Source organism: Pyrus communis, chromosome 17 (assembly GCF_041283825.1).
Source record: "Pyrus communis isolate YQ-2024b chromosome 17, ASM4128382v1, whole genome shotgun sequence".
NCBI lineage: Eukaryota > Viridiplantae > Streptophyta > Magnoliopsida > Rosales > Rosaceae > Pyrus > Pyrus communis.
Genome location: NC_142581.1, coordinates 27,235,255 through 27,259,081, shown reverse-complemented (window position 1 = coordinate 27,259,081; position 23,827 = coordinate 27,235,255). Strand labels below are relative to the sequence as shown.

The window sequence follows — 23,827 nt, the reverse complement described above, 5'->3', positions numbered from 1 at the left end:
TTAGACATCTGGAACAAAAACGTCAAATAGAAGCTTTCTTTCTATGTTACATGGGGAATTGAGGACTCAAACTATGGTGGTAGCTCATATATGATCTTGAGCTGATGCGAAGGGAATTTAGATTGTTTGTGAGGTTTTAAGGCGCCAACAACTAAAAATCTACACTTTCGTTCTCTGAGAGCGATTTTAAACGCACTTCTAAATTGAAAACAAACAATTAATCAGTTCACTCAGATATGTAGAATTAAAAGAAGAACAAAAAAAATTGATTTTAGATGATTTATTTACTACAAATTATCGTGCTCGATAACTTGAGCTCCTCTCCATTCCTCAGCAGGGTTAATAACCACAGGAACGAGCAATGAAGCTGGTCCAGTGCATGTAAAGTACTCCTTACTGCCATATTTCTCATAGAAAGAACCAGGAGTTGACAAATATATATCCTCAAATCCCATGCATATCACCCTGTAGAACAAATCACGCCCCTGAAACATTCACAAACCAATAGAACAAAATGAGTCTGTCTATACACATATATGAACATGTACAACATTTTATAGGATTGCTAGTTTTCCTGCCCGACCGTGAACCAGAACCCTTGATTAAGGTAAGTGGCACGGCCCTGATTCACATTCGGGAAATCCGGTCAAAAGCTGCCAAACAATATCAAGTGGCTTTACGTCCGGCCGAGCCAAGTTTCCATCCTTTATGTTTTTGTCGATTTTTTGTTGTTTAGATTGAACAACACATCAAACTCTCGGTCATGAGATTTGAGCTCAGAAAATGGAGGTATATAACTGCCATTAGACTAAATGTGTTTTTTTCCATTAAAAAACACATGAAACTCTCATCCGTCAATATGTGCTCCAACAAAGTGAAGATTAAATGTCACTAAACTAAACGCGCATAAGCTATGTTTATGTTTTTCCGGACTTAAATGTAAAAATACTAGATAATGAATGTGTTACCTGATCCAGTGTTTCATATTTTGAAGGTGGGGTGTTATAAACGGGCTTCAGTCTCTCTTGAGGAGGCGCAGCATAGACTCTGCTGAGCTTGTTTTTCAAAATGGTGTACGGCACATCCTGCCGGCTCCAGGAACCTGGTTTTTCTCGATCCTCAGAACCGAAAGAGAACCACCCTGGAGTGTCAGCTTTCATTGCTTCACCGGGAGACATAATTTCGAAAGGAGAAGATGGTGGAGGGTGCGCAGTGTAGCCACATCCCTTGAGACCTTGGATTGCTGCTCCGCCTCGTCGTTTAAATTTGAAGTGGCTGAGTATAGCATTCGTCATAGTCACCGGCTTCCGGCCTTTGTTTTTCACAATCACAGCCGTTGCCATGCTTACTGGATAGAGTGTCACAACATATGTTATATCAAGTGTTCCACTAGTGCTGCTTAGTTCAACCTGCAACAAATTAAGTTCCGAACCCAATGGGAAAATAAGGAAACAAACATTTAGCCGAAAATTTTACTATGTGCTTGTGTATCCTGGAGTTTTTGTTTGTAATGGCAATCGAAAAATTACCTGGAGAGCATCGATGGCATCGGAATCAACATCTTTAACTGTCCATTCGGAAGCGGAAAGAAGTGAGCCTTTAGCGCCTGCTTCCGATGCATCATTCAAAACCAAACCAATTCCCCCCTTGGCTTTGGTAGAATCCGTTTCATTGCCTGGAATGGTGTACAGAACCTCCTGAAAGCCGTCGTCTTTCCAGTACACCTTTGGCTTGTATGAAGTCACATGGGCATTGGGTATTTGAAGCTTTAATGAACTTCCATTTCTGACTGTGAGCTCAACAATTGGGACGCTGTCCGACTCCGAAAACTTGATGCCTTTTCTGCCAAATTTGTCACTGAGGGTCTCTGGAACCGAAAGTGCCGGTACAGGAGCAGCTGTTGAAGAAGCTCTTATCATCTTTGAAGTGGGAACAGAGAAGGAAAGAAGAGAAGCCATGGGAGTAAGAGAGAGAGAATGAAGAAGCTTTTGACAGCTTCCACACACTCTAGTCACTAGTTTGTTAGGAGGCTCATCCTTTTTGCTCAACTGTTTTGTTTGGATGTATATTTTGGACACTACCACTTTTTCTCTTGGCTCAGCCTATCTGTTCAAAGTTCCACATAAATGTTTCTTTGCAAACCTTAAGCATAATCCTAAGGGATTGGTTTAGTGGAAAGCGAGTAAAGGTTTGAAATGCCAAATTTGAGTTCAAATGTATTTCTTAGGGCCACTGGCTTTGCTTTGGCTTACATTGTGCCCTCATGGAGTATCTAGGCTGCATAAGAGGGGGATTAATACATCATCAATATATGGTACGATATCTCCTATGTTCAAAAAAGAAACTCACTAGTTTCAAGTTTTGGCAATACAACATTTATCTGACTAACAAATCTGACAGCTTACAGACTTGTTTGAAAGTGCTTTTAAAATGACTAAAAATACTTTTGTTGAAAATGTTTTTACAATCAACCCTTGGTAAAAAAGCCAATAAATCCTTATATAAAAAAAATAAAAATAAAATAAAAACACACACACACACTTGGAAGTGCTTTCTAAAGCACTTCAACTGCTTTAGGAGCCCAAAAAAAATTCTCTAAATGCACCCTCAGTCATTTCAAGAGCAATTCGAAACGAATCCATAACTTTAATTGTCTTGTACCCTCTAGCGACTGAGAATTCCCGAGAAAGACTTGAAGTCGACTCACCATCCCCAACTCGAATTACAAACATTCAGCATCTACAACAAAGATTGTATAATCTCAGACCATATTCGTGGCATTCATCACTAATGCTTGAAAAAGATTCAAGAGCTAAATACAACAGAAAACAAAATTCATTCAAGCTTTTCACTAAACATGGCTCAAGCACCAAATCATCTTTCCCATTCAAAATCCGTACACCCCAACAACGGGAAAACAACGCGTCTACTGTAACATAAAAGTGGCATTTACAAGGCGTGATCAGCGATAAGTTTCTTTTCCTCTAAACAAAACTGTTTCTAAAATGTGCTTTTCATATCTTAATGAAACAAAATGTCGCACGAAAATTAGTCTTCGTCCATCCCGGCAGGCTGATCTCTCCGACTTGGGCCACCTGCTGGTTTTGCCATTATGATCTGCAAGACAGTCGAAGGCATTGTCAATAAACACTTCTTATTGAATATTAGAAACATCTCAGTCGTGAAATTAGATAAACGACTTTCGACGCTGGACTAGACATCAAGATAGCTTTTATGCACTTTGTGATCCTGTTGTCATCGTTTAATTTTCTATTAGTAGGTAATCATCAAGAGCCAATCAACCAAACCTTTGAAAAACGACCCCCAACTTATACACTCAGCTGTGATAAGATGGGTAACACTAACAGATGCTATATTAGAAAATACATTTGGAAGCTGAAAATTTACTCTCACACATTTAGGTAACCAGAAAACCCGACAGCCAAGCATATAGAATTCCTATTTCCTATCGAGCCTTCTGCACTGACGCCAAATTTACTAAAAAAGTAAAACAGTGCACAAAACTATCTTTCTTCTTTTCTGTTGTGGAAAAGAAAAAAACTAACATTTGTGGTTCTTTATGGTTATAATGGAACTTTGCTTTGTGTGGGTACACATGAATATATGCGTGTGTACTAAGTTAGAAAGTAGCTCAAAGATGAAATGAGAGAAACATTTCATAAAACAAAAAGATAAATAGACAACTAATCCATAGTGCCTCGACCAATTTCAACTAATTAGCATTTTTCTACTTTCGCCTCAAAAGACGCAACCGGAGATTTATAAAAGAAGTGCATACCAAGTTTGGGTACTCCAAAACTAAGAAACTTATTGGCAAATATAAGATATATTACCTGATCTACTCGTAGAACAGTGCAGGCAGCATCTGCAGCATACTTGAGAGCAAAGAACCTGAAACAAACAGCCCAACAAAGAAGATTGTTACCTATAAGACATGATAAGACTTTCCTGACCAACCAAAACACATTGATTCCCATAAATTAAGGAAAAAGAACCGTCTACAATTACTAAAATATCCAATATGTATGAATTCAAGATCTTTTCAAGTTACTACTCAATTATCCAAATGAAACCTCATTTGTCCCAAAATACTACAAATCCTTTCACGCAGCTGTAGCTCATTTTGACTAATGTGAACCATCCACAAGTATCTTTAAAACAAATTAATGAAAAATGTTGCATTGTCGTTTCATTATAACTCAATGACTAGGTCATGTGGCGAATAAAGGATTTCAGCATAAAGATGTAGTTGTTAGACCACAAAACTTAAAACTTCTTTTGCAAACAAATTCAGACCAAAATTTAATGTACAAAACTTAATCTTCAGAACAATATTGCGTCAAACATCACAGCTGTAACAGCATACAACGTATTGAGAACTCTCACACAAAAGCATGGATTGTTACAAGACATCTAACAGCTTACTTGGTTATGTGGAGGTCCCAAACATTAAGAGTTGACACATCTTTGCAACAGCCTCCCTCCAAGTCAAGGCCAACTTTGGTATTTCCTGATGCATGTTCAGCATATAGAGAAGATATGATCTCCATTGCATTAAGTCCAGCATTTTCAGCCAGTGTTTTAGGTACCATCTCAAAGCTTTCAGCAAATTTTGCAATAGCATACTGATCCAATCTGTAAAACCATTGTTTTAGTACGTTATTTCACTCATGCCCATTCGAGGCCAACAACAGGCATGTTACATATAAAAAATTACTGAAAAATAAATAAAATACAAAAGGCAGAGACTATTTACCCTGTCTCTGTAAAAGAGAATTCCTTTAGTCTCCTAGCTAACTCAATTTCAGTAGCTGCAGCTCCAGGAACAATACGGCTATCCTTGCACATTGCCTGAAAATGAAATGCATTATGATAGAAAGATTCCAATGGCTTGGACACCTGATTAAACAATTTTCTTAAAGGTTCCTGAGAACCATACACTAGTAATGATGCAGAGGTAAAACAAAACCATCCCAACAAGAACATATGAATCTGAATGTTTCTCGTAAATTACCTTGTACGTGTTCACTCCATCATCAACTGCTCTTTCGAGGTCATCCAATATACTGTCAGTACTCCCTCGTAGAAGCACAGTGGATACAGAGTTACCCCCTTCTTCATTCTTCACAACAGTGACCTACATGATAAATCAATGGGTTAAAAAGAAATAAGGAAGAACAAATGAGGCCAGAAAAAAAAAATTATAAACCAAATTCTATGCCCAGTGTTGTTATCTCAGTCATTTGGTGTGAATCAGAGCAAGGCCGAAGAACAGGCTCTGCTGTACGGTTTAGCAAGACATGCTTCTGCCATGACAATGAGACCGCACAAGGTACAAACGATGCTGCAGTGACAGCAAGAATGCCACAAACTACCTGTATCTTTTCCTATGCTTTTTGTTTATCTTTGAATACTTGAGCAGCTTTCTTCTGAGAGAGTTTGAACCTTCTCAATTGGTTGTTTGCACAGTTATATACAATTGATATACTGAGGTTAGTTTGGGACTGTATTTTATAGGACAAAGTGAATGTTATTTGTTCTGGGATTGCCATCATCCTTGAAACAAAGTTTATACTTGTAATTAATTCTTTTAATTATTTATATTTCTTCTTGTAATTAATTCTTTTAATTATTTATATTTCTTCTATTTAAAGTAACGTGTCTTAACCTCGCCTCAACACCCACCCCAATGAAAATACTGATGTTCATGGAAACAACTTTCAACATACCCTAACACCAGCAATTTCCTCGACCGAGACAGAGTCAACATATCCCAAATCATCTGGGTTAGGCTGGCTGAGCTTCAACTGTTGCAAAAATACAAAGTGTATTAAGAAGCATTCGATAAGGTACTCATAAGATAGATGACCAAAAAAAGGTTTTCTCATAAGATATCAAATTCTTCTAAAATTACCATGGCAACAGCACCAGTTGTACGGCAAAAGCGTCTCAACTCAAACTTTGAACTGATTTTCAACACCATGAGCCTGGAACCAAGAACTAGAATGTCAAAACACAAAAGGAGCGCAAGGATATCTAAAGAGATCTAAAAGTACACATGTTGAAGTGTTTATCTGATTCTGCAGTTCTAAGTAAAACAGTTTACGTAGCATGAATGCTACAAGGTCCGAAAAAGTTAAAAATAACAAGAAGTTAACACTTACTTGTACCGCTCACAAAAATGTAGTGCCATCTCTCCAACTGCTGCTCCGCTGACAATTACTTTAGCACCGGAATCTGCAACTGCTTTGATGAGCTCCTCAATTTTAGCTTCTTCTGTTTTTGCATAATTTTCTAGCTACATGATGACCAAGAAAACAGTTGCTAGTTAATGACATATCAACCACGTTAAACTAAACTTTGCAAATAATGGAAACACATAGGCAAAACAGTAATACATGGAAACTATAGAAACAGACATATTATATATTGCTAATGCCAAAGAGAGAAAGACAAGGTCAGAACGATTTAAAACAAAATCTGTTAAACTAACCATGCAAATACCAAATAATTCAGGCATCACCCGATTCAAACATATTTACCATGTCTCAATTTCCTGAGACTAAAAATAAAGAAGGAATATAATCAAAAGCATTTGTATGGATCTGTAGGGGACAATGAGTTTACAGTAGTCTGCATACACGCTAGATTTCAGTAGAGTCATGAGGCTTAATTGTATTTGTACATGAGGTTAGTCTTGTCATTAGAGTTCAAGAACCCATGTCAACCTAACACTATTTAAATATGAAAACCCAAACTACTATATGTGTATATTAGTATACACGTACACGAGACTGCTTCTTAAACAGGATCTCACAGTTCAAGTGGAAATGTCCAAACAATGCAGCAAAATATTCAAAGCCCAGACTTCAAGGCCCCAAACACAGAGCTAAATTCTAAATCCCTAGTCCTAAAACCCAACATTACACCCTAGAATAACAAATTATCTCATTACATGGAAAGGATGATAAAGAAACCTTAAGAGAGCGTAGTTCAAAAGGGTTGGAATCCCACAATGTGAGACCCCGTCAGAGGAACTATTAAGATGTATTATATATGACACAATTCTAGACACAGGGAAATTGTACCAAATCATCAATGACATGTAGATATACATATCGCTACAAATTGGATATGAGATGCACAGTATATTGTCCTCGCAACACCCACAGGAACCAATAAATTGTGTCTTTATATCAACTTATCAACATAAAAGACTTCTCTCACTAATAAAGGACTTCTATTTACAACACAAAAGATTTCTCTCACTAATCCGCTTCAACACAAAGAGAACCTTCCTCTTCGTCAATTACCTGGTCAGCAGTATGAATTAGGACAGTTCCCTTGGTCTCAGTTGCAGAGGTATCAACACCACCAGCAAACACAGCAACCTGAAAAGGTAAAATAGAATGTACAAGCTGAGATACCTGAACCTTGCAAGCATATATTTAGAGCACATAAAAAAGTCAAAGGATTTTTTTAATAAAAACTGGATCACACAACGAAGAACAGGCATGAACAATCATAAAGAATTATGAACTACAACAGAAGAAAGTTTAAAAAATAAATGGCACCAAAACTATATAAATTAATGTTCATATCAACAATTCACAAAACACAAACATATAACTAACAAATTTAGCTCTAAACCCTTTTTGGTTTAATAATTTAACACTATAACGAAAGACCCAAGCACACTCATATTAGGTATATGTACTATCCAAAAAGCAAAAAGAAAAAAAAAAAAAAATATATATATATATATATATATATATGTCTGAATATCAGTTACCCTTACATAGAACAAAAACAACAAATAAAATGGTCAAATATATACAGAGTGTAAAGCATTGGACTTTACTGGGTTCTCAGTTGTTCTCCAATGTCTTTAGAGTTTACTAAACTAAATAAGCCGTCACAGTTAAAAAAAGTAAAATAATACATTATTATGTGAATTGCAGATAACCAGGTCACTATTTTCCTGCTTCCAAAGGTTTCAAGTGTGACAAATAGGGGACATTGTAAGTCCAAAACAGACCAAAACCTACCCTATTCTAACTGGTATTTCTATGATCAAACATCATCAGACCAACACAGACCAAAGGTTTATTTTAATCATTCAACAAACCTACCATTTCCAGTGATTTTTTTCTGAAATATCATGGAATTAAACTGTTTATGACAAACAAAAAGCAAATCAATTTACACATCTGACATTGGCAAATATCAACCAGCTTAATGTCATTTAATGGTGGTGAAAAAGTATGATAAATGATAATCATGCTAACTTTCCTGTTACAATCATTGAATTTTCCCTTCCCTACACCCAGCATTCCATGCTGGAAGTTCAAATAAAGTGCACCTCTGCCCATCATTTACCAGTTGCTTCAAATTTTATATGAGATTCTCAGTATAATGTCCCTACAGTTCCCAGAGAAACCAATAATTTGTGCCTTTATGTCAAAGTCCAAAGGTAAAGAATAGTGAAAACTCCATAAATGGCGCTAAAAGGACAACTCAAAGTAATTAGCAATGAGTAATCTTTCAAAGTTTTTAATAGACCATGTGGAAACTAAACACATCATTTCAAGGGTATAGCATGTACATTTTATGCAAAATGTTCAAAAGTACATATACATAAAAGACTGCTAACCTTGGCCTTATCCATTCGCTTTATACTCCCCACAGCATCAGTTTTCAACACCATACCTCGAACTACTGTACAATTATGCAAACCCCCTCCCACAATCTTTGCAACACGTACATTATCCACATTGAAGTTTACTGGGTTCTTCGGGCACACTTGTATACATGCCTATATCATCCAATATTAGAAACTGCTAGCAAACAGTAATATACTATTCTTCTTTCCTTGGCTTCAAAGTAGCTTAGTAGCTGACGTAGAAACTAAGCAATAACACATAAGGGGATAAAAGTAAATACTTACATCGGCAACAAGTGAGGATAAGATATCTTCTTGCCCGAATTGCTTGCTGGCAATAGCAGCTTTCATTCTACAAACCACTTGTTCTTTGTTGCGCACATCCATGTTCTCAGAACCTTCCTCAACCAGTCCATCTAAGATTTCAATTGTCTGAAACATTCAAAAAACGGAACAATACTCAGAACACAAGAATTCCAATGATCTCAGTTCGACGAAAGAAACAAAAAAAAAAAACTCAGTCATAAAACGGAGTTGACAAACCTTTTTGATGGCTTTGTTGTATCCACTAATGATCTCGCTCGGGTGCAGGCCCATCCTGATAAGCTCCTCTGCGTTTTGAAGGAGCTCCCCGGCAAAAGAAATGGTGAGATTAGCGCCGTCGCCGATTTCTTCCTGCTGAGCCCTGCCTGCCAAAACCAATATCTTGGCAGCAGGATGCTGAACCTCCAGTTCATTGACAATGGTGGCAGCATCATTGGTCACAAATAGCTTGTCCAAGTGATTGATTACCATCTTATTCATACCTGATCAGTGAAAAAGCGGACAAATAATTCAAAAAAATAAAAAATAAAAAATTTAAAAATCTACTTGCAAAAGTATGCATCTGACCAACCAAAAGGGAGTGTGATTTGTAGTGCGTAGAGTAAGAGAGGATATACCATTGGGACCGAGAGAAGTTCTGGTGATGGTGGAGAGTTGCTTGCAGGCATCGATGTTCTTCAGCACCGCCTCGTCCAAACCGGAGAGATGCTTGTGGCCCTCCTTCAGCATCGATTGTATTCCGTAGGGCTGCATTCCGAACCCCTTCTTCTTCTTCTTCTTCTGCTACTCCTGTACTTTTCGTTGCAACTGCAACCCTAGAAAAGTAGCAATGGCCGCTTAAACCTTGCTCCCTCAAACTGAAGCCTTTTCTCGTTCAACCCAGACGCTTCTAGTTCTAGCGGGCTTTTCTTCTCCATTAAAAGAGATAAAAACATAACTACTGACCAGTGAGTACTCTATTTTTACTGACGGCTTACGTGGCCCAATAGGCGTATTAAATAAAAGATTCTCCCATGAAATAGAAAGAGATATTTGTGGAGTTATCCTCCGAACTTATATAAAACTGTTAATTTTTTTTCAGAATTTTAATTTTAGCCCATTACCTCTTTTAACTTTTATGAATAATCAATTTTTTTCATTGCATTAGATCTAAAATTTTACATCCAATTTTTCATTCTTTTAGCCTTATACAGTTGTCATGTGTTGTATGCGTGATCAAAATGGACAATAAATTTGATGAAAATTTTTAAAATCTAGCATCATGAGAAAAATCGGCTATTTATAAAAGTTCAGGGAGTAATTAGGAGAATTAAAGTTTTAAAAGGATATATGCTAATTATAAAAATTTAAACGGTAATAAACTAAAATTAAGATTCAAGAAGAAAATTCACGTCACATACAAATTTTAGAGGCAAATTGACAAATATGCTAAGTACAAATGAGTGATTAATGTGACAATATTCTCCACGGGCGGGCCAGTGCAAAGCTACCGAAGCCCCAGAAAGGTATTCGGATCCCTTCCTCCTAATCCACCAAATCAAGGGATTCGTGCCGTTGAAATTTGATTCAACGATTGAAGTTATTATAACTTTTAAAGTGTATCCCTATTTTCAGTCATTTGATCAAATTTCAACGACATGAATCCCCTGATTTGATGAATTAGAAGGAAGGGATCAAAGATAATCCCTTTCCAAAACATAAAAGCAAAACTGTAATTTTGAAAGTCTAAGAGGGGTAATTCTGTCTCCTAAAACCCTAGCTCCGCATAAGCTGGACCTCTTGTCATATTTGGGTTCTTGACCCTCTCTCACTCTTCATACCAGACACCTCCTGCGGCTGCCACCCACCAATCCCGAATGGTCTCTCTCTCTCTGTCTTCGGTTTCAATGTTTAATTTCTGCATTTGGGTGTTGGTTAATCAAGTTTGGTAATGATTGTGATTTGGATTTTGTGGTGTGTGGGAAATGCAGGCTGAAGAGAAGAAGTTGGCGAACCCCATGAGGGAGATCAAGGTCCAGAAGCTGGTCCTCAACATCTCCGTCGGTGAGAGCGGAGATAGACTCACGAGAGCCGCCAAGGTACTCCCCATTGCTATCCTCACCACCCATCTCACACAAATTCTGTAATGCCATCTTATAGTAGAGCCTGTAGAGGAATTTATGTTTTCTGTTTGATTTAATTGTTTTTTGTTTGAAGGTGTTGGAGCAACTCAGTGGCCAAACACCCGTTTTCTCCAAAGGTAATAAATTTTCTTACCCGTTTGGAATTTTATTGGTGACGCGCAATGGCGTTTTAGAATTCATATAGCTGACCTCATTTAGTGGGAAAAGGTTTTGTTGTTGTTATTTGGATTTTTATTGGTAATTCATTTTTTCCATTATTTCATCTGTCTGCTGCTACAAATTAGTTTGCTTTTTCATGGGTTCTGGGATTTGGGGGTACTCATTGGAAATGAAATCAAAATATTGGGTTTATGTTTCACTATGTTGACTACTTCTTTTGTTATTTGTTTTCGGAATCGTAAATTGACTATGAGTTTGAGTGCATTAAGAGTTTTCTGATTTTATCTGTATCGTGGGGCGGTTTTTGCGTATGATCTTTTCCTTTGTGTTTCATCAATTTGCCTATATTTTACCTTCTTATTGCTTCAACGGTTGAGGAATTTTGTCTATAATGCTCCAAGAGCCCAAAAGTTGAATTGAGTGTGGACTTTGTTCTGTTTTCGTGCTTTTAGCCCTTCTAGTTAGATATGTTTAAGGTCTTGGCTAATGACTTAGTTGTTAAGGAGTCTAGCAGATTGACGTTGAGTCTAGCGGATTGACGTTGTTAACTCTGGTTAAATTTTCTAGTAAAAAAGGTTTTTGCTGATAGACCAGCCTCTTCTGTATTTTGCTTTCTGGAACTAGGTAGTGTGAATGTATGAATTTTTGGAATTTTCCTTGTATTGGATAGTAATTTTTCATTTGGTTTATGAGTATTTGTTGTATATGTTTTCATCTGTTCTATACCGTGTATTTGTGTGATTTTCTCATTTTCAATGTATAGCAAGGTACACTGTCCGATCCTTTGGTATCAGGCGTAATGAGAAGATTGCCTGTTACGTCACCGTGAGGGGCGACAAGGCAATGCAACTTTTGGAGAGTGGATTGAAGGTCAAGGAATATGAGTTGCTACGAAGGAACTTTAGTGACACTGGTTGTTTTGGATTTGGCATCCAGGAACACATTGATTTGGGAATCAAGTAAGCTGCTTTATTTTCTAGAATAAATGGATTCGTGATTTTGCAGGAGACCGTAATAGCTGAATTTTGTAGATGACATGTAATTTCCGTCTACTATGTACAGGCGTTTTGCATGCATAGTAGTGTATTTGCTAGTTAGGATTGTCCTATAATTTTACGGTGACTCTTAGGAAGCAGTTCTTAGTTTGTTTCGTATTCCGTCCTGGAAGTGGTTATAGAAACTTTGCGTCAATTTGATTGTTGTTTGGACTTTTTGTTGCTTTTCCTGTCTTATGTATCTGATGTTCTTACTCAATGCATTGTTTATTTATTATCTTTCTTTCAGGTACGATCCTTCTACTGGTATCTATGGAATGGATTTCTACGTTGTTTTGGAGCGTCCAGGTTATCGTGTGGGTCGTCGTCGCAGGTGCAAGTCTCGCGTGGGGATCCGGCACAGGGTCACAAAGGATGATGCCATGAAATGGTTCCAGGTCAAGTATGAGGGTGTGATTCTTAACAAGTCACAGCAGCTCACAGCTTAGGCCCCAACTTTTGTCGAATTAATTTGTCCAGTCTCTATGACCAGCCTCTCGTAAATTTCAGTTTTGTCAAAGCTTGAGTTAAGGTTTGGAACAGAATATGTTAATTTGTTTTTCGAATGATACGTTTCTGGATTTACCTCTAAAAATTTTGTAGTTACTATATACCATTAGATCTTGAGTTGCCTGGAATTTCAGTTTCTTTGCTGCACGCTTGTCGTAAGCTTCTTGTTTGTGTCGAAACACGTTGTGTATTGATCCGCTTGAAAATATGTTCGATTTAAAAGAGTCAAGTACAAATTTACTTCTCAACTTCAGGTAATGAAACAAACGGAACAAAGGATGTAAGGCAGACAAAAGCGACTGCATTTGATTGCCAACATTTCTTGAAACTACAAAGGATGTAAGGGAGGCAAAAGCGACTGCATTTGATTGCCTAACTTTTCTCCAAACCAGTTTACAGGACAACAGGGAGCGTATGTGTTCATGGAATGATAAGCTTCTTGCCAGCATAGATCGTATCTCCTGTAAGACCGTTCGCCTCTTTGATCGCATCAATGGATACCTAACATGAGACGTGCACGAAAAGATAATGTATACATCAATTGAAAAGCAAACCAAGATTACCAAAATAAATGTAACAAGTCATACTGCTGCGATTCAATTGAAGTAGGCCTTGTGCAATGAGCAACGAGATATGCAGATTGTCTTAACCTTCAATCGTTTCTCGAGTGGAAGCACTCAAGTGTTATATGTTGCTCTAGTAACCAACATTCAATCCGTTGATCAAATGTTATATGTTGCTCTAGTAACCAAGTAACATTCAAATCCCTTGAGCCGGTTAGTTGGATCAAGTATGCTCAATCACGAACGAGCCACTTCTTTGCAAGTGACAAATTTCAAGGTTTTCAAAACATGGCCTAGAATTTCCCAAACATTCAAGCACAAAAAGCAGGAACTTTACAGGCACGTAGTCATCGAGATACAAAGTACATGTTTCAAAGTCGGTCGAAAATTTCACAGCTGTTTTCTTTTTCCAGGGATTGCGTCTTGTTCGTATGATTATTGTTCGAAAAACAGATTCACAATGTGCAAGTTAAAGGTGTTTTCAAACATCTCTTCAACATATATCTCCCAAAGCATATGGATATGGTTTAAAATTATAAACTTAGCAGGCCGCAATTCGACGCCCAAAGAACTACTTCATGGATGCCAATTCTCCAAGAAAAATGTAAACACATTTGCAATACAAAGACAGTTAAAATAGTTGAAAAGCTTACCCCATGTTCTCTAGAGAGTCCCCAAAGAGTGTCTCCTTTCTCGATCTCTATCATTTTATGCGATGACTTCGGCGTCTCCTGTACATTTTGGTCCTTGCTGGTAATGGATTTCTGCAATAACATCCACAAATCAAATCAATGTCGATTTTTCAGTGTGCCGGAACACGGCCCGATAAAACGATTAAATACACCGAAAAATTTCTCCAAAACTAAATCAGAGTATAAGTAAAGGGTTTTTTTTTCTCTTTCTAAAATGTACACATGATTGGATCACTCAAATAACAATAAAAATTCAAAAATTCACAAACAAGTCGAAACAAACAAGGAAATGGGCGACCCCAAATCGTCTAATCAAAACTTGCAGGTACCGGAATTGGAGGGTGTGGTTCCTTGACAGTGATGGGTTTCTGTTGCTGGGAAGGGAGAGGCGGCTGCGATGGAGGCTGAATGGGCTGAGTTGACTCAGAGAGTGGAGGAGCTTCTTCATTTCCGCTTTTGTTAAAAGGGTTTAGAGCTTTGAGAATGCTCATAGCGATGCCGGAGAACACCACTAAGCCGGCAGTCTTGGCGATGGAGTCGTCCTTAGGATCGCCGTCGCCAGCGGCGGAGCTTCGGTCGGACATTGATGGTTGGTTCAGGGGGAAGGGAAGGCGAGGAGAAGACCTTGAGACTTTACGTTGGTGTTTTGAGGGTTTTCAGGGAGACCTCCCACTTTCGCATTTAGACCACACCCAACCCTCGGCGAGTATTTATCAAATATAGTAAAAAATTAACTCTTAATTTCAAAAATATCACTTTCTATAAAAAATTTCAAATATATACAAAATTTAACTTAAATAGATACAAATACCCTCAAATTTAACAATTAAATAAATTAATGACTTTTTAGCTATTGTCGCCTTAAGCTGCAGTCCAACTTCATCTTTGCTTCTACACTCCACCACCACAACCCTATCCCCTTCGATCCCCTCATCACCAACATTAAGCGCTGTCGCGGTTACCGCAAGTGGGAGTAACAGAATTTCAATCATGCCTTCAACGTCTTTTTTCTTACTAATATCATTTTTAGTTTTAAATATAAAATAGTTTTTATAGTTAATTCACATGTCGTTATATGATTGTATTTGTGAGACCCACGTGGCGTCACATCATCACACTAAAAGAACAATTGACAGATTTTTCACGAAAGAACTAAAATGATCACGATGGACAAATTCAAAGAAAGACTAAAATGATTCAAGATAGACAAATTCAAGAACATTACTATTGATTATCATTATTGTTAAAGACCAGATTAAGGAGTTATGTCAATGTCACGAATCATTTTGACTAAAAAGTCTTTAATTTATTTGATTGTTAAATTTAAGGGTATTTCTGTCTATTTAGATGAAATTTTGGATATATTTAAAAGATTTTATTAAAAGTGACATTTTTGAAATTAAGGGTTAATTTTTGGTTATATTTGATAAATACTCACCCTGGGCTAAAAGTCAAATTACATTAAATTCAAAGGTTGAGATTGAATATAATCAAATCTAACGGTAAAAAAAAAAAAAAAAAAAATCTAATAGCCCAAATTTAAATCCAACGGCTAAAATAATTAAAATATATATTTAACTCAATTTTCTTCTACAATTCTTCTAATTTTTCTTTCTACCATTTCTTTCCATTTCCAAATTGTTCAACATAGCAAGAGAGCATATTAGAGGTCGAAGTTTAACCCATGAAAAAGATGTTGCTTTATACTTGGCATGAGTTTCTGTTAGCGAAGATGATACAATTTGCAAGAATAAACTCCCTGTCACAAAATCACGATAGCTAGATTCGGCATCATGCTCATATTGCATAAGCGAGTTTGCAAGTTCAGCTTCTGCGTTGATCATTTCTGCATCCTCAATGTCAAGGCTTGCTTGGTATTGCGCTATCTGCATTGTCCTGCTACGCCTTCTTCTATCACCCATTGATGAGATATTAATGATTTTGAGGAAACAAAAACATTTTGAAAGTTGGAAGATTGGTGAATATGTTGTGTGATGGTTAGATATTCAACATATGCTTATATAGAGGATGATTGAAGGTTTGTGGTTAGATATTCACATGTGTGTAGATTTGTGGTTCGATATTCACATGTTTGGTGTGTTATACATCTCTATCATGTGTTTTGTATGTGCTTCATATATCTTTTGTGTGCCTTGTGTGTTTCATATATTTTGTGTTTATACATTTCTATCATGATTTTCATATTCTTTCATAATGTTCCATGAGTTTCATGTATCGATTTAGTGATTTTTCAATATTTATCAGAATTTAAATATTTTAGATTAAAATGTTCATAAAATTAATTTATGATAGTCTACATTTTTTTTTAAGTTAATTTTAAAAAAAAAATTAGCCAAAATTCATTCTTTAATAATTTGTAATCTAGGGCTAAAATTCTAGGCCAGAAGGATTGGAATAAAAAAACTATTTTTAGGTTAAAATCTATGCTAAAAATTTTAAGTTTTAGGCCAATGATTGCAGAGAGTCTTAAACATATAAAATGTACAAAATTAATATCTTTCGGCAAAGATAATATTTTACCATTAAATAGCTTTCCGGCAAACAAGATGCTAACCATGCCCATTTCAAGGCATTTTACCTTTCTCATTTCTGGCAAACAAGATAACATTTTGGTCTCTTTTCACCACCAAAACAGACGATATTGGGAAAGAGAGATTCAAACACTCGACCTCGGGTGTAGTTTTTGGCCGGGAAAACTTTCTCCCAAGAATAATAAAAAGGACAATCGGAGAATCCGACACCAGAATTACAGCAACTTTGAGAAACAAAGAGTACCACATAAACATCTGAACACCTAAAGAGAAAATGGCAAGCAAATACAAACACGAAAACAGCTCCGGGGAAGTATCATTGAACAAAAGCTAAAGGAAAGAACGAATTGAAGAAACATAATATGCAATCATTGAAGGAAAATTTATATAATTCCAATCCATTAGTGTCTAGCAAGGGCACATACGAAAACAAAAGCTTTCAACAAAACCTCAAGGACCAGCCAAGACCACAAAAACTCGAGGACCAGCTAGAACAAAAACTCGAGAAACCAAACACGCTTTTCAACTGTCCTCGTATCCTAAAATACAAGCGAGATGGTTAGTTGTGGCACAAAACAAGTTCTGTGACACAAAACAAGTTAATCCTCATCCATCCCTGCAGGCTGATCTCTCCTACTTGGGCCACCTGCTGGTTTCGCCATTATAATCTGCAACACGGTCAAGGCATTGTCAAAAAAAATATCAGCTGCCGTCTTTTTTTATCTTCCTCCTATTTATTTATATTTATTAAGGTAATCATAATGAGCGAAATATTTGAAAGCAGCCGTCAATTTATATGCAGTAGTTGTGATAAGGTGGGCATCATTACGAGAAGATATATTGGTAACAATGCACTTAGGGACCAAAAAAAGCATTGACAATAGTTACTAATTACTTACTTGATCTACTCTTAGGACAGTGCAGGCAGCATCCACAGCATACTTGAGAGCAAAGAACCTGTAACAAACATCGCAAGAAAGGTCAGGCCAAAAAGGAAAGAATAAAATCCCAAGACGAAATATGGACGCCTAATATCACATATAAAGAAAAATAACATTGGGCAAGAGTTTACCGAAAAATCTAGTGGTTCAATAAATAATTTTGATTTCAATGAATCAAATAAGAGATCTACAATTACAAAGATTCCCTTGTGTATGAATTGGAGATATGAACCATGCTTGGCTTATATGTAAGGAGTAATTGGCCAACAAATGAACCTAACAGATGAACAACTACAGACGCAGAAGGAACTCATTGGCTATTCAATTTCAAAACCACCAAAAAGGGCATGGAAATTCAAAGTGTCCTCTACAAACAAATTATAGACCCAAAATTTAATGCACAAAACTTAATCTTCATGAACAATATCGCATCAAGCATCACGGTTGTAAGTTGTAACAATACACAATGAAACCGTTCACAAAAAAACTTGACTTGAAAGACGACAAAGAAAGCTTACTTAGTTATGTGGAGGTCCCAAACATTAATAGTCGACACATCTTTGCAACGGCCTTCCTCTAAGTCAATGCCCGCTTTCGTATTTCCTGATGCATGTTCAGCATAGAGAGAAGATATGATCTCCATTGCATTCTTCCCAGCATTCTCAGCCAGAGTTTTAGGCACCATCTCAAAACTTTCGGCAAATTTTGCTATAGCATACTGATCCAATCTGCAAAACCAGTGTTTCTTTAGTGTGTTACTTATTTCTCTCATGCCCAGATTCTATTTTATGCTGTCAGGGACAACGTTACAAGCAAATTACAAATCCAATATTGCAGATCAACCTAAAAAATCTAAACGAATCATATCAAAACTCATGATTTCTAAACCACACCATTTTTGGACCAGAACACCCATGACATATCTGTTCTTTTTCTTTCGTTTTGCTTTTGCTGCTAGTCATATTTCCTTTACATGTTAATTTGGTTGGATCATTTAAAACTGCAACTGGTGTTCCCATCTAGTTAGGTTGTCATACCCCTGACGCTTCATTAAGGTATCACTGAAGTTCTACAATGTTTATTCCGATGCCACTGAATACATCTTATGTACTTAGAATGTACCTCATTACACATTTTCAATAGAATATCTTATATGGTATGACTTTCCTTCTCAACAGAATCTTAATAGCTAATTCCACCTCATTTGAGGATTAAATCATTACTTATTGTTGGTCATTTTTGTCTGACTAACAGAAATCTCCATGTGTTTTATGTAATTCAGTTGAACTAAAATAATTCAAAAACAGAGACAATTTACCCTGTTTCTTTAAAAGAGAATTCCTTCACTCTTCTAGCTAACTCAATTTCAGTAGCAGCAGCTCCAGGAACAATGCGGCTATCCTTGCACATAGCCTGACAATGAAATGCATTAGGAAAGCAAGAAATTACTTTCAATGGTTTGGACACCTGAATACAACTACTTCAAGAGTTCCAGAGAACAATATGCCTCCAGTGATTGCAGAGGTAAAACAAGCCGCCAAACAACACAGAAAACTGTTAATGCTCCACATTAATTACCTTGTATGTGTTCACTCCATCATCAACTGCTCTTTCAAGGTCATCTAATATACTATCAGTACTTGCCCGTAGAACCACAGTAGCTACTGAGTTCCCACCTTCTTCATTCTTCACAACAGTGACCTACATAAAAGATCGTTAGATGTATCAGGAAGATGAAAAGGAAAATAGCCGAGAACAAGATAATTTCGATACAGTACTAGGTCTGAGGAAACATCTTTTCAGCATACCCTAACACCGGCAATTTCCTCAACCGCGACAGAGTCAGCGTATCCCAGATCATCTGGGTTAGGTTGGCTAAGCTTCAACTGTTGCAAAAATACAAGGGGTATTTTTGTAAGACTCTCATACTTAAGAAACATTCAATAAGGTTCTCACAAATCAGATTCTTGTGAGATTACCATGGCAACAGCACCAGTTGTACGGCAAAATCGTCTCAATTCAAATTTTGAATTGATTTTCAGCACCATGAGCCTGGAATCAAGAAATAACAAGTTAAAACAGAAAAAGAGCTCAAAGATCTCTTAAGAGATTTGAATATCTTAAGATGGGTATTGAAGGGTTTATCTGATTCTACGGACACAAGTGTCAGTTTATGCTACAACGGTTGGAAAGGATAAAAAAAAAATATGACAAGATGTTGATACTTACTTGTACCGCTCACAGAAATGTAGTGCCATCTCTCCAACTGCTGCTCCACTCACAATTACCTTGGCACCTGAATCTGCAACTGCTTTAATGAGCTCCTCAATTTTAGCTTCTTCAGTTTTTGCATAATTTTCAAGCTACATAATGACCAAGAAAATCATAGTTAATGAGATATCAACCACCTTAAACCTAACTTTCAAACAATGGAGGACAAAAGGCACACAACTTTAAAATACCAACTACAGAAACAGACATCAGATATATTGTTAATACCCAGGAGAAAATAGATCAAAACATTTTAAGATAAGAAATACCAAAAAACAATTAGCTGCAATAAACTGACACCAGCTCAAGTACTATGGACCTAAAGGCAAGCATATTAAAAAACCAAGAGGTCCAATACATTCTGTTAAGATGTACAAAGGGATAGAAACTATATTTTGTGAAACTTTTCCAAAATGAAAGTAAAACAGACTTAGATATAGTAGTAAAGTGAAATCGCAGAAACTGGTAAAACACATTAGAAGAAATCATCACTTCTTCATGTACAGCCCTCTAACCAAACGACAAACTAGGGGAGATTAAAAAGAAATAACAAGGACCACTTCAAGAAGAGTACAGAGTGTTCCAATCATGTACAAGTACAATAGAAATAAATTAAACCTTATGAACCATATGCATATGAAGAAGAACTTAACTAGTTGCACATATAAACCAATTATTCAAGAAACTGCCACCAAATATGACCTTTATGGGATCAATTGCACATATAAGCTAAGTTTTTCGGTTGCAACATAAAAAGAAAATTCGAACTTTTGCTACATAGAATTACAAACAATCTCCCATTCCTCCAGAACAACAAACACACACAAACATACCTGGTCAGCAGTATGAATTAGAACAGTTCCTTTGGTCTCAGTTGCAGAGGTATCAACTCCACCCGCAAACACAGCAACCTGAAAAGGTTTAACAGAATATACAAGCTCAGAAACTTGAACCTTTCAAGCATATATTTAGACCGCGTAAAGGTAAAGGGTTTTTATAATAAGACATAGCGATCACAATACGGAAAACAGGCATGATCAAGCATAAAGTATTATAAACTACAATAGAAGAAGTATTCAAAAGTTAAACAGCACCAAAGCACTATAAAGTTAATAATATTATTCAAATCGCCAATACAAACACACACTCATGTTACTAGCTTACGAAAACAAGCACACTGTTAGCAGATATACGTGAAGACTGAAGATAGAAAACTAAATTCCAAATAGTCAATGTGTGGTGCATTTTCTGAACTTCAATACATGAAGAAGAACATGTTATGACAAGAAGGCTGCTGCAAGTCTTGAGCATAGCATATTATTGAATGCAATATGCCAAAAATTAGTGTTATCAAGGTAATAACATGAAATCAGAAGCCCTAATCACCACAATTAATAAAATAAAAAGAACACCATTTTCTCTGGTAACCAACAAACCAGGCCAACATTTTTCCTGATTCCAAAAGTTTGAAGTATGAAAAATACGGAATAAGGCAGTGTGTAAGTTCACACCAGACCAACACCTACTTATTCTAACTGGTATTTGCGTTGAATCATCAATTTTACATCATAATCATTCGACAAACCTACAATTTCCATAGATTTTTCAAAAGTATCTTCAACCATACTGACTATCACAAGCAAACAGCAATTCCATTTGGCAACTGACTTTGGCCAACATAAACTACCTTCAAGGACATTTATGGTAATGAAAAGGTATGAAAATCATGCTCATTTTCTTATAATCATTGAGTTGCTTCTTCCCTATACCCAATATTCCATGCAGAAAGTTTCAATGATGTTTCGTCCATCATTTACAAGCTGTTCCAAATTTGATATGAGATCCTCAGTATAGTGTCCTCACAATACCAGTAATTTGTGCCCTTATATCAAAATCCAGAGTTAACGGATAGTGAAAACTCCCAAAATGGTGGTAAAAAGACAAGAGTAAATCTGACAAAGTTTTTAATAGACTATGAGAAATGAAACTCATCATATAAGGGTATATCATGTATATCTTATGCAAAAGTTCAAAAGCAGATGTGTAAAAGATTGCTAACCTTGGCCTTCTCTATTCGCTTTATACTCCCCACAGCATCAGTTTTCAACACCATACCTCGAACTACTGTACAATTATGCAAACCCCCTCCCGCAATCTTCGCAACACGTACATTATCCACATTGAAGTTTGCTGGGTTCTTGGGGCATACTTGTATACATGCCTATATCGTCCAATAAAAATGTTTACCATTAGAACTTGCTAACACACAGTGACATGCTATACTTCTTTCCTTGGCTTCAAAATAGCTGAGTAGCTGACATAGAAATTAACCAATAATACAAAAGGGGAAACAAGTAATAATTACATCGGCAACAAGCGAGGACAAGATATCTTCTTGGCCGAATTGCTTGCTGGCAACAGCAGCTCTCATTCTAGAAACCACTTGTTCTTTGTTGCGCACATCCATAATCTCGGAACCTTCCTCAACCAGTTCATCTAAGACTTCAAGCGTCTGAAATATTAAAAAAAAATCAAACAAAACTCAGAACATTAGAATTCTAATAACAGATAAAAATCAGAAAGGGGGATTGAAAAACCTTTTTTATGGCTTTGTTGTATCCACTAATGATCTCACTCGGGTGCAGACCCATCCTGATAAGCTCCTCTGCATTTTGAAGGAGCTCCCCAGCAAAAGAAATGGTGAGATTAGCGCCATCGCCGATTTCTTCCTGCTGAGCCCTGCCTGCCAAAACCAAAATCTTGGCAGCAGGATGCTGAACCTCCAGTTCATTGACAATGGTGGCGGCATCATTTGTCACAAATAGCTTGTCCAAGTGATTGATTACCATCTTATTCATACCTGATTAGTGAAAGAGTAGACAAATAATTCAAAAATTAAAATTAAAAAGTATGCTTGCAAGTATCGGATCCACTAAAGAGATCCACCAAAAGGGACTGTGATTTGTAGTCAGTAGAGTAAGAAAAGGAATACCATTGGGACCGAGAGAAGTTCTGGTGATGGTGGAGAGTTGCTTGCAGGCATCGATGTTCTTCACCACCGCCTCGTCCAAACCGGAAAGGTGCTTGTGGCCCTCCTTCAGCATCGATTGTATTCCGTAGGGCTGCATTTTGAACTCTTTTCTTCTTCTTCTTCTTCTACTACTCTTTCTTTCTCACAGATTCTGCAAAACCCTAACCCTAGAAATGGCTGCCTTACAAAACCCTACTCCCTGCAACTGAAGACGTTTTCTTTGAACTCCTGCGAGGAGCTCTTTTTCTTGTCAAAGGATGCGGCTCCTCTGCAGTTATGCCTTTTGCACTTGTTTGCCTAGTACGAAATCTGCATCCTCCAACTAATCCAATGGATTGATCGGTTGCCAGGTCATTTGAAACAACTCTTGTTAATTGGAGAAATAATCCCTCATGGTGAATCGGTGATAGGGTATTCATAAGATAACCCTCACGGTAAAAAATTAAAATTAAATAGACTCTTATGATAAAGTCTATTAGGATTTTCGTTCAAAATTGAAAGTTTCGTCACCAAGTCAACTTTTGGATAGCCTGCATGTGAAGACTTTTAATGAAGAGTTAACGAAACTTTCAATTTTGGACTTGAATCTAACAAACTTTATCACGAAGATTTAATTCCTAAATGTTTTTACCACGCGGCTCTATTCTAAATACTCTATCACCACAAGATCAAAATTTCTTACATGAAGAAATATCGTCACAGGTTCGTTGACTATAAGTTGCACGCTTGTCGAATCCCTCGTCGAGATGCAACTCTAAAGGTTGTTAGGGTGGCTTTGTTTCAGTGGGGTGTGGTGGTGTACCTGCAAAAAAAGTACTCCGACACTTACGTTAGTCAGAGTGAATTGGTATTATCTAGTCAATGATTTCAGATTGTGTACCTTGTTCTCTATCTCAACTCCCTTTTTATAGAGCTATGATGCTTGAGGAGCAAGTATCACTCCC

The 23,827-nt window shown here is 36.9% G+C and overlaps 5 protein-coding genes across 7 annotated transcripts; 1 reads left to right on the top strand and 4 right to left on the bottom strand.

Moving 5' to 3' along the window:
* Positions 1-182: 182 nt before the first annotated feature.
* PNSB2 (NDH-dependent cyclic electron flow 1) lies at positions 183-2,043 on the bottom strand. The gene is made up of 3 exons (XM_068448532.2): positions 1,530-2,043; positions 969-1,409; positions 183-485 (listed from the first exon to the last, which is right to left on the bottom strand). Exons 1-3 carry the CDS (start codon positions 1,956-1,958, stop codon positions 288-290), a joined length of 1,068 nt encoding a protein of 355 aa, XP_068304633.2. The 5' UTR covers positions 1,959-2,043; the 3' UTR covers positions 183-287.
* A 774-nt stretch (positions 2,044-2,817) lies between these two features.
* On the bottom strand, positions 2,818-9,929 carry LOC137708687 (T-complex protein 1 subunit theta-like). The gene is made up of 13 exons (XM_068447811.2): positions 9,625-9,929; positions 9,227-9,489; positions 8,969-9,115; positions 8,675-8,836; positions 7,335-7,412; positions 6,186-6,319; positions 5,936-6,008; positions 5,751-5,828; positions 5,036-5,158; positions 4,778-4,872; positions 4,447-4,656; positions 3,855-3,912; positions 2,818-3,117 (listed from the first exon to the last, which is right to left on the bottom strand). The coding sequence occupies exons 1-13, from the start codon at positions 9,758-9,760 to the stop codon at positions 3,049-3,051; spliced, it is 1,626 nt and encodes a 541-aa protein (XP_068303912.2). The 5' UTR covers positions 9,761-9,929; the 3' UTR covers positions 2,818-3,048.
* Positions 9,930-10,740: 811 nt separating this feature from the next.
* On the top strand, positions 10,741-12,980 carry LOC137708307 (large ribosomal subunit protein uL5). Of its 2 annotated transcripts, XM_068447356.2 has the most exons (5): positions 10,741-10,866; positions 10,978-11,085; positions 11,204-11,246; positions 12,053-12,248; positions 12,574-12,980. In XM_068447356.2, the coding sequence occupies exons 1-5, from the start codon at positions 10,864-10,866 to the stop codon at positions 12,770-12,772; spliced, it is 549 nt and encodes a 182-aa protein (XP_068303457.1). In that variant the 5' UTR covers positions 10,741-10,863; the 3' UTR covers positions 12,773-12,980. The 2 variants fall into 2 exon arrangements, with proteins under 2 accessions (XP_068303457.1, XP_068303456.1); XM_068447355.2 differs by lacking the exon at positions 10,741-10,866 and having other exon boundaries at positions 10,972-11,085.
* A 50-nt stretch (positions 12,981-13,030) lies between these two features.
* On the bottom strand, positions 13,031-14,771 carry LOC137708308 (uncharacterized). The gene is made up of 3 exons (XM_068447358.2): positions 14,418-14,771; positions 14,050-14,160; positions 13,031-13,334 (listed from the first exon to the last, which is right to left on the bottom strand). The coding sequence occupies exons 1-3, from the start codon at positions 14,670-14,672 to the stop codon at positions 13,254-13,256; spliced, it is 447 nt and encodes a 148-aa protein (XP_068303459.2). The 5' UTR covers positions 14,673-14,771; the 3' UTR covers positions 13,031-13,253.
* Positions 14,772-16,987: 2,216 nt separating this feature from the next.
* LOC137707454 (T-complex protein 1 subunit theta) lies at positions 16,988-23,271 on the bottom strand. Of its 2 annotated transcripts, XM_068446328.2 has the most exons (13): positions 22,845-23,271; positions 22,450-22,712; positions 22,218-22,364; positions 21,912-22,073; positions 20,686-20,763; positions 19,811-19,944; positions 19,561-19,633; positions 19,390-19,467; positions 19,160-19,282; positions 18,900-18,994; positions 18,100-18,309; positions 17,540-17,597; positions 16,988-17,308 (listed from the first exon to the last, which is right to left on the bottom strand). In XM_068446328.2, the coding sequence occupies exons 1-13, from the start codon at positions 22,978-22,980 to the stop codon at positions 17,240-17,242; spliced, it is 1,626 nt and encodes a 541-aa protein (XP_068302429.2). In that variant the 5' UTR covers positions 22,981-23,271; the 3' UTR covers positions 16,988-17,239. The 2 variants fall into 2 exon arrangements, with proteins under 2 accessions (XP_068302429.2, XP_088545191.1); XM_088689065.1 differs by lacking the exon at positions 16,988-17,308 and having other exon boundaries at positions 17,528-17,597; positions 22,845-23,105.
* Positions 23,272-23,827: the final 556 nt, after the last annotated feature.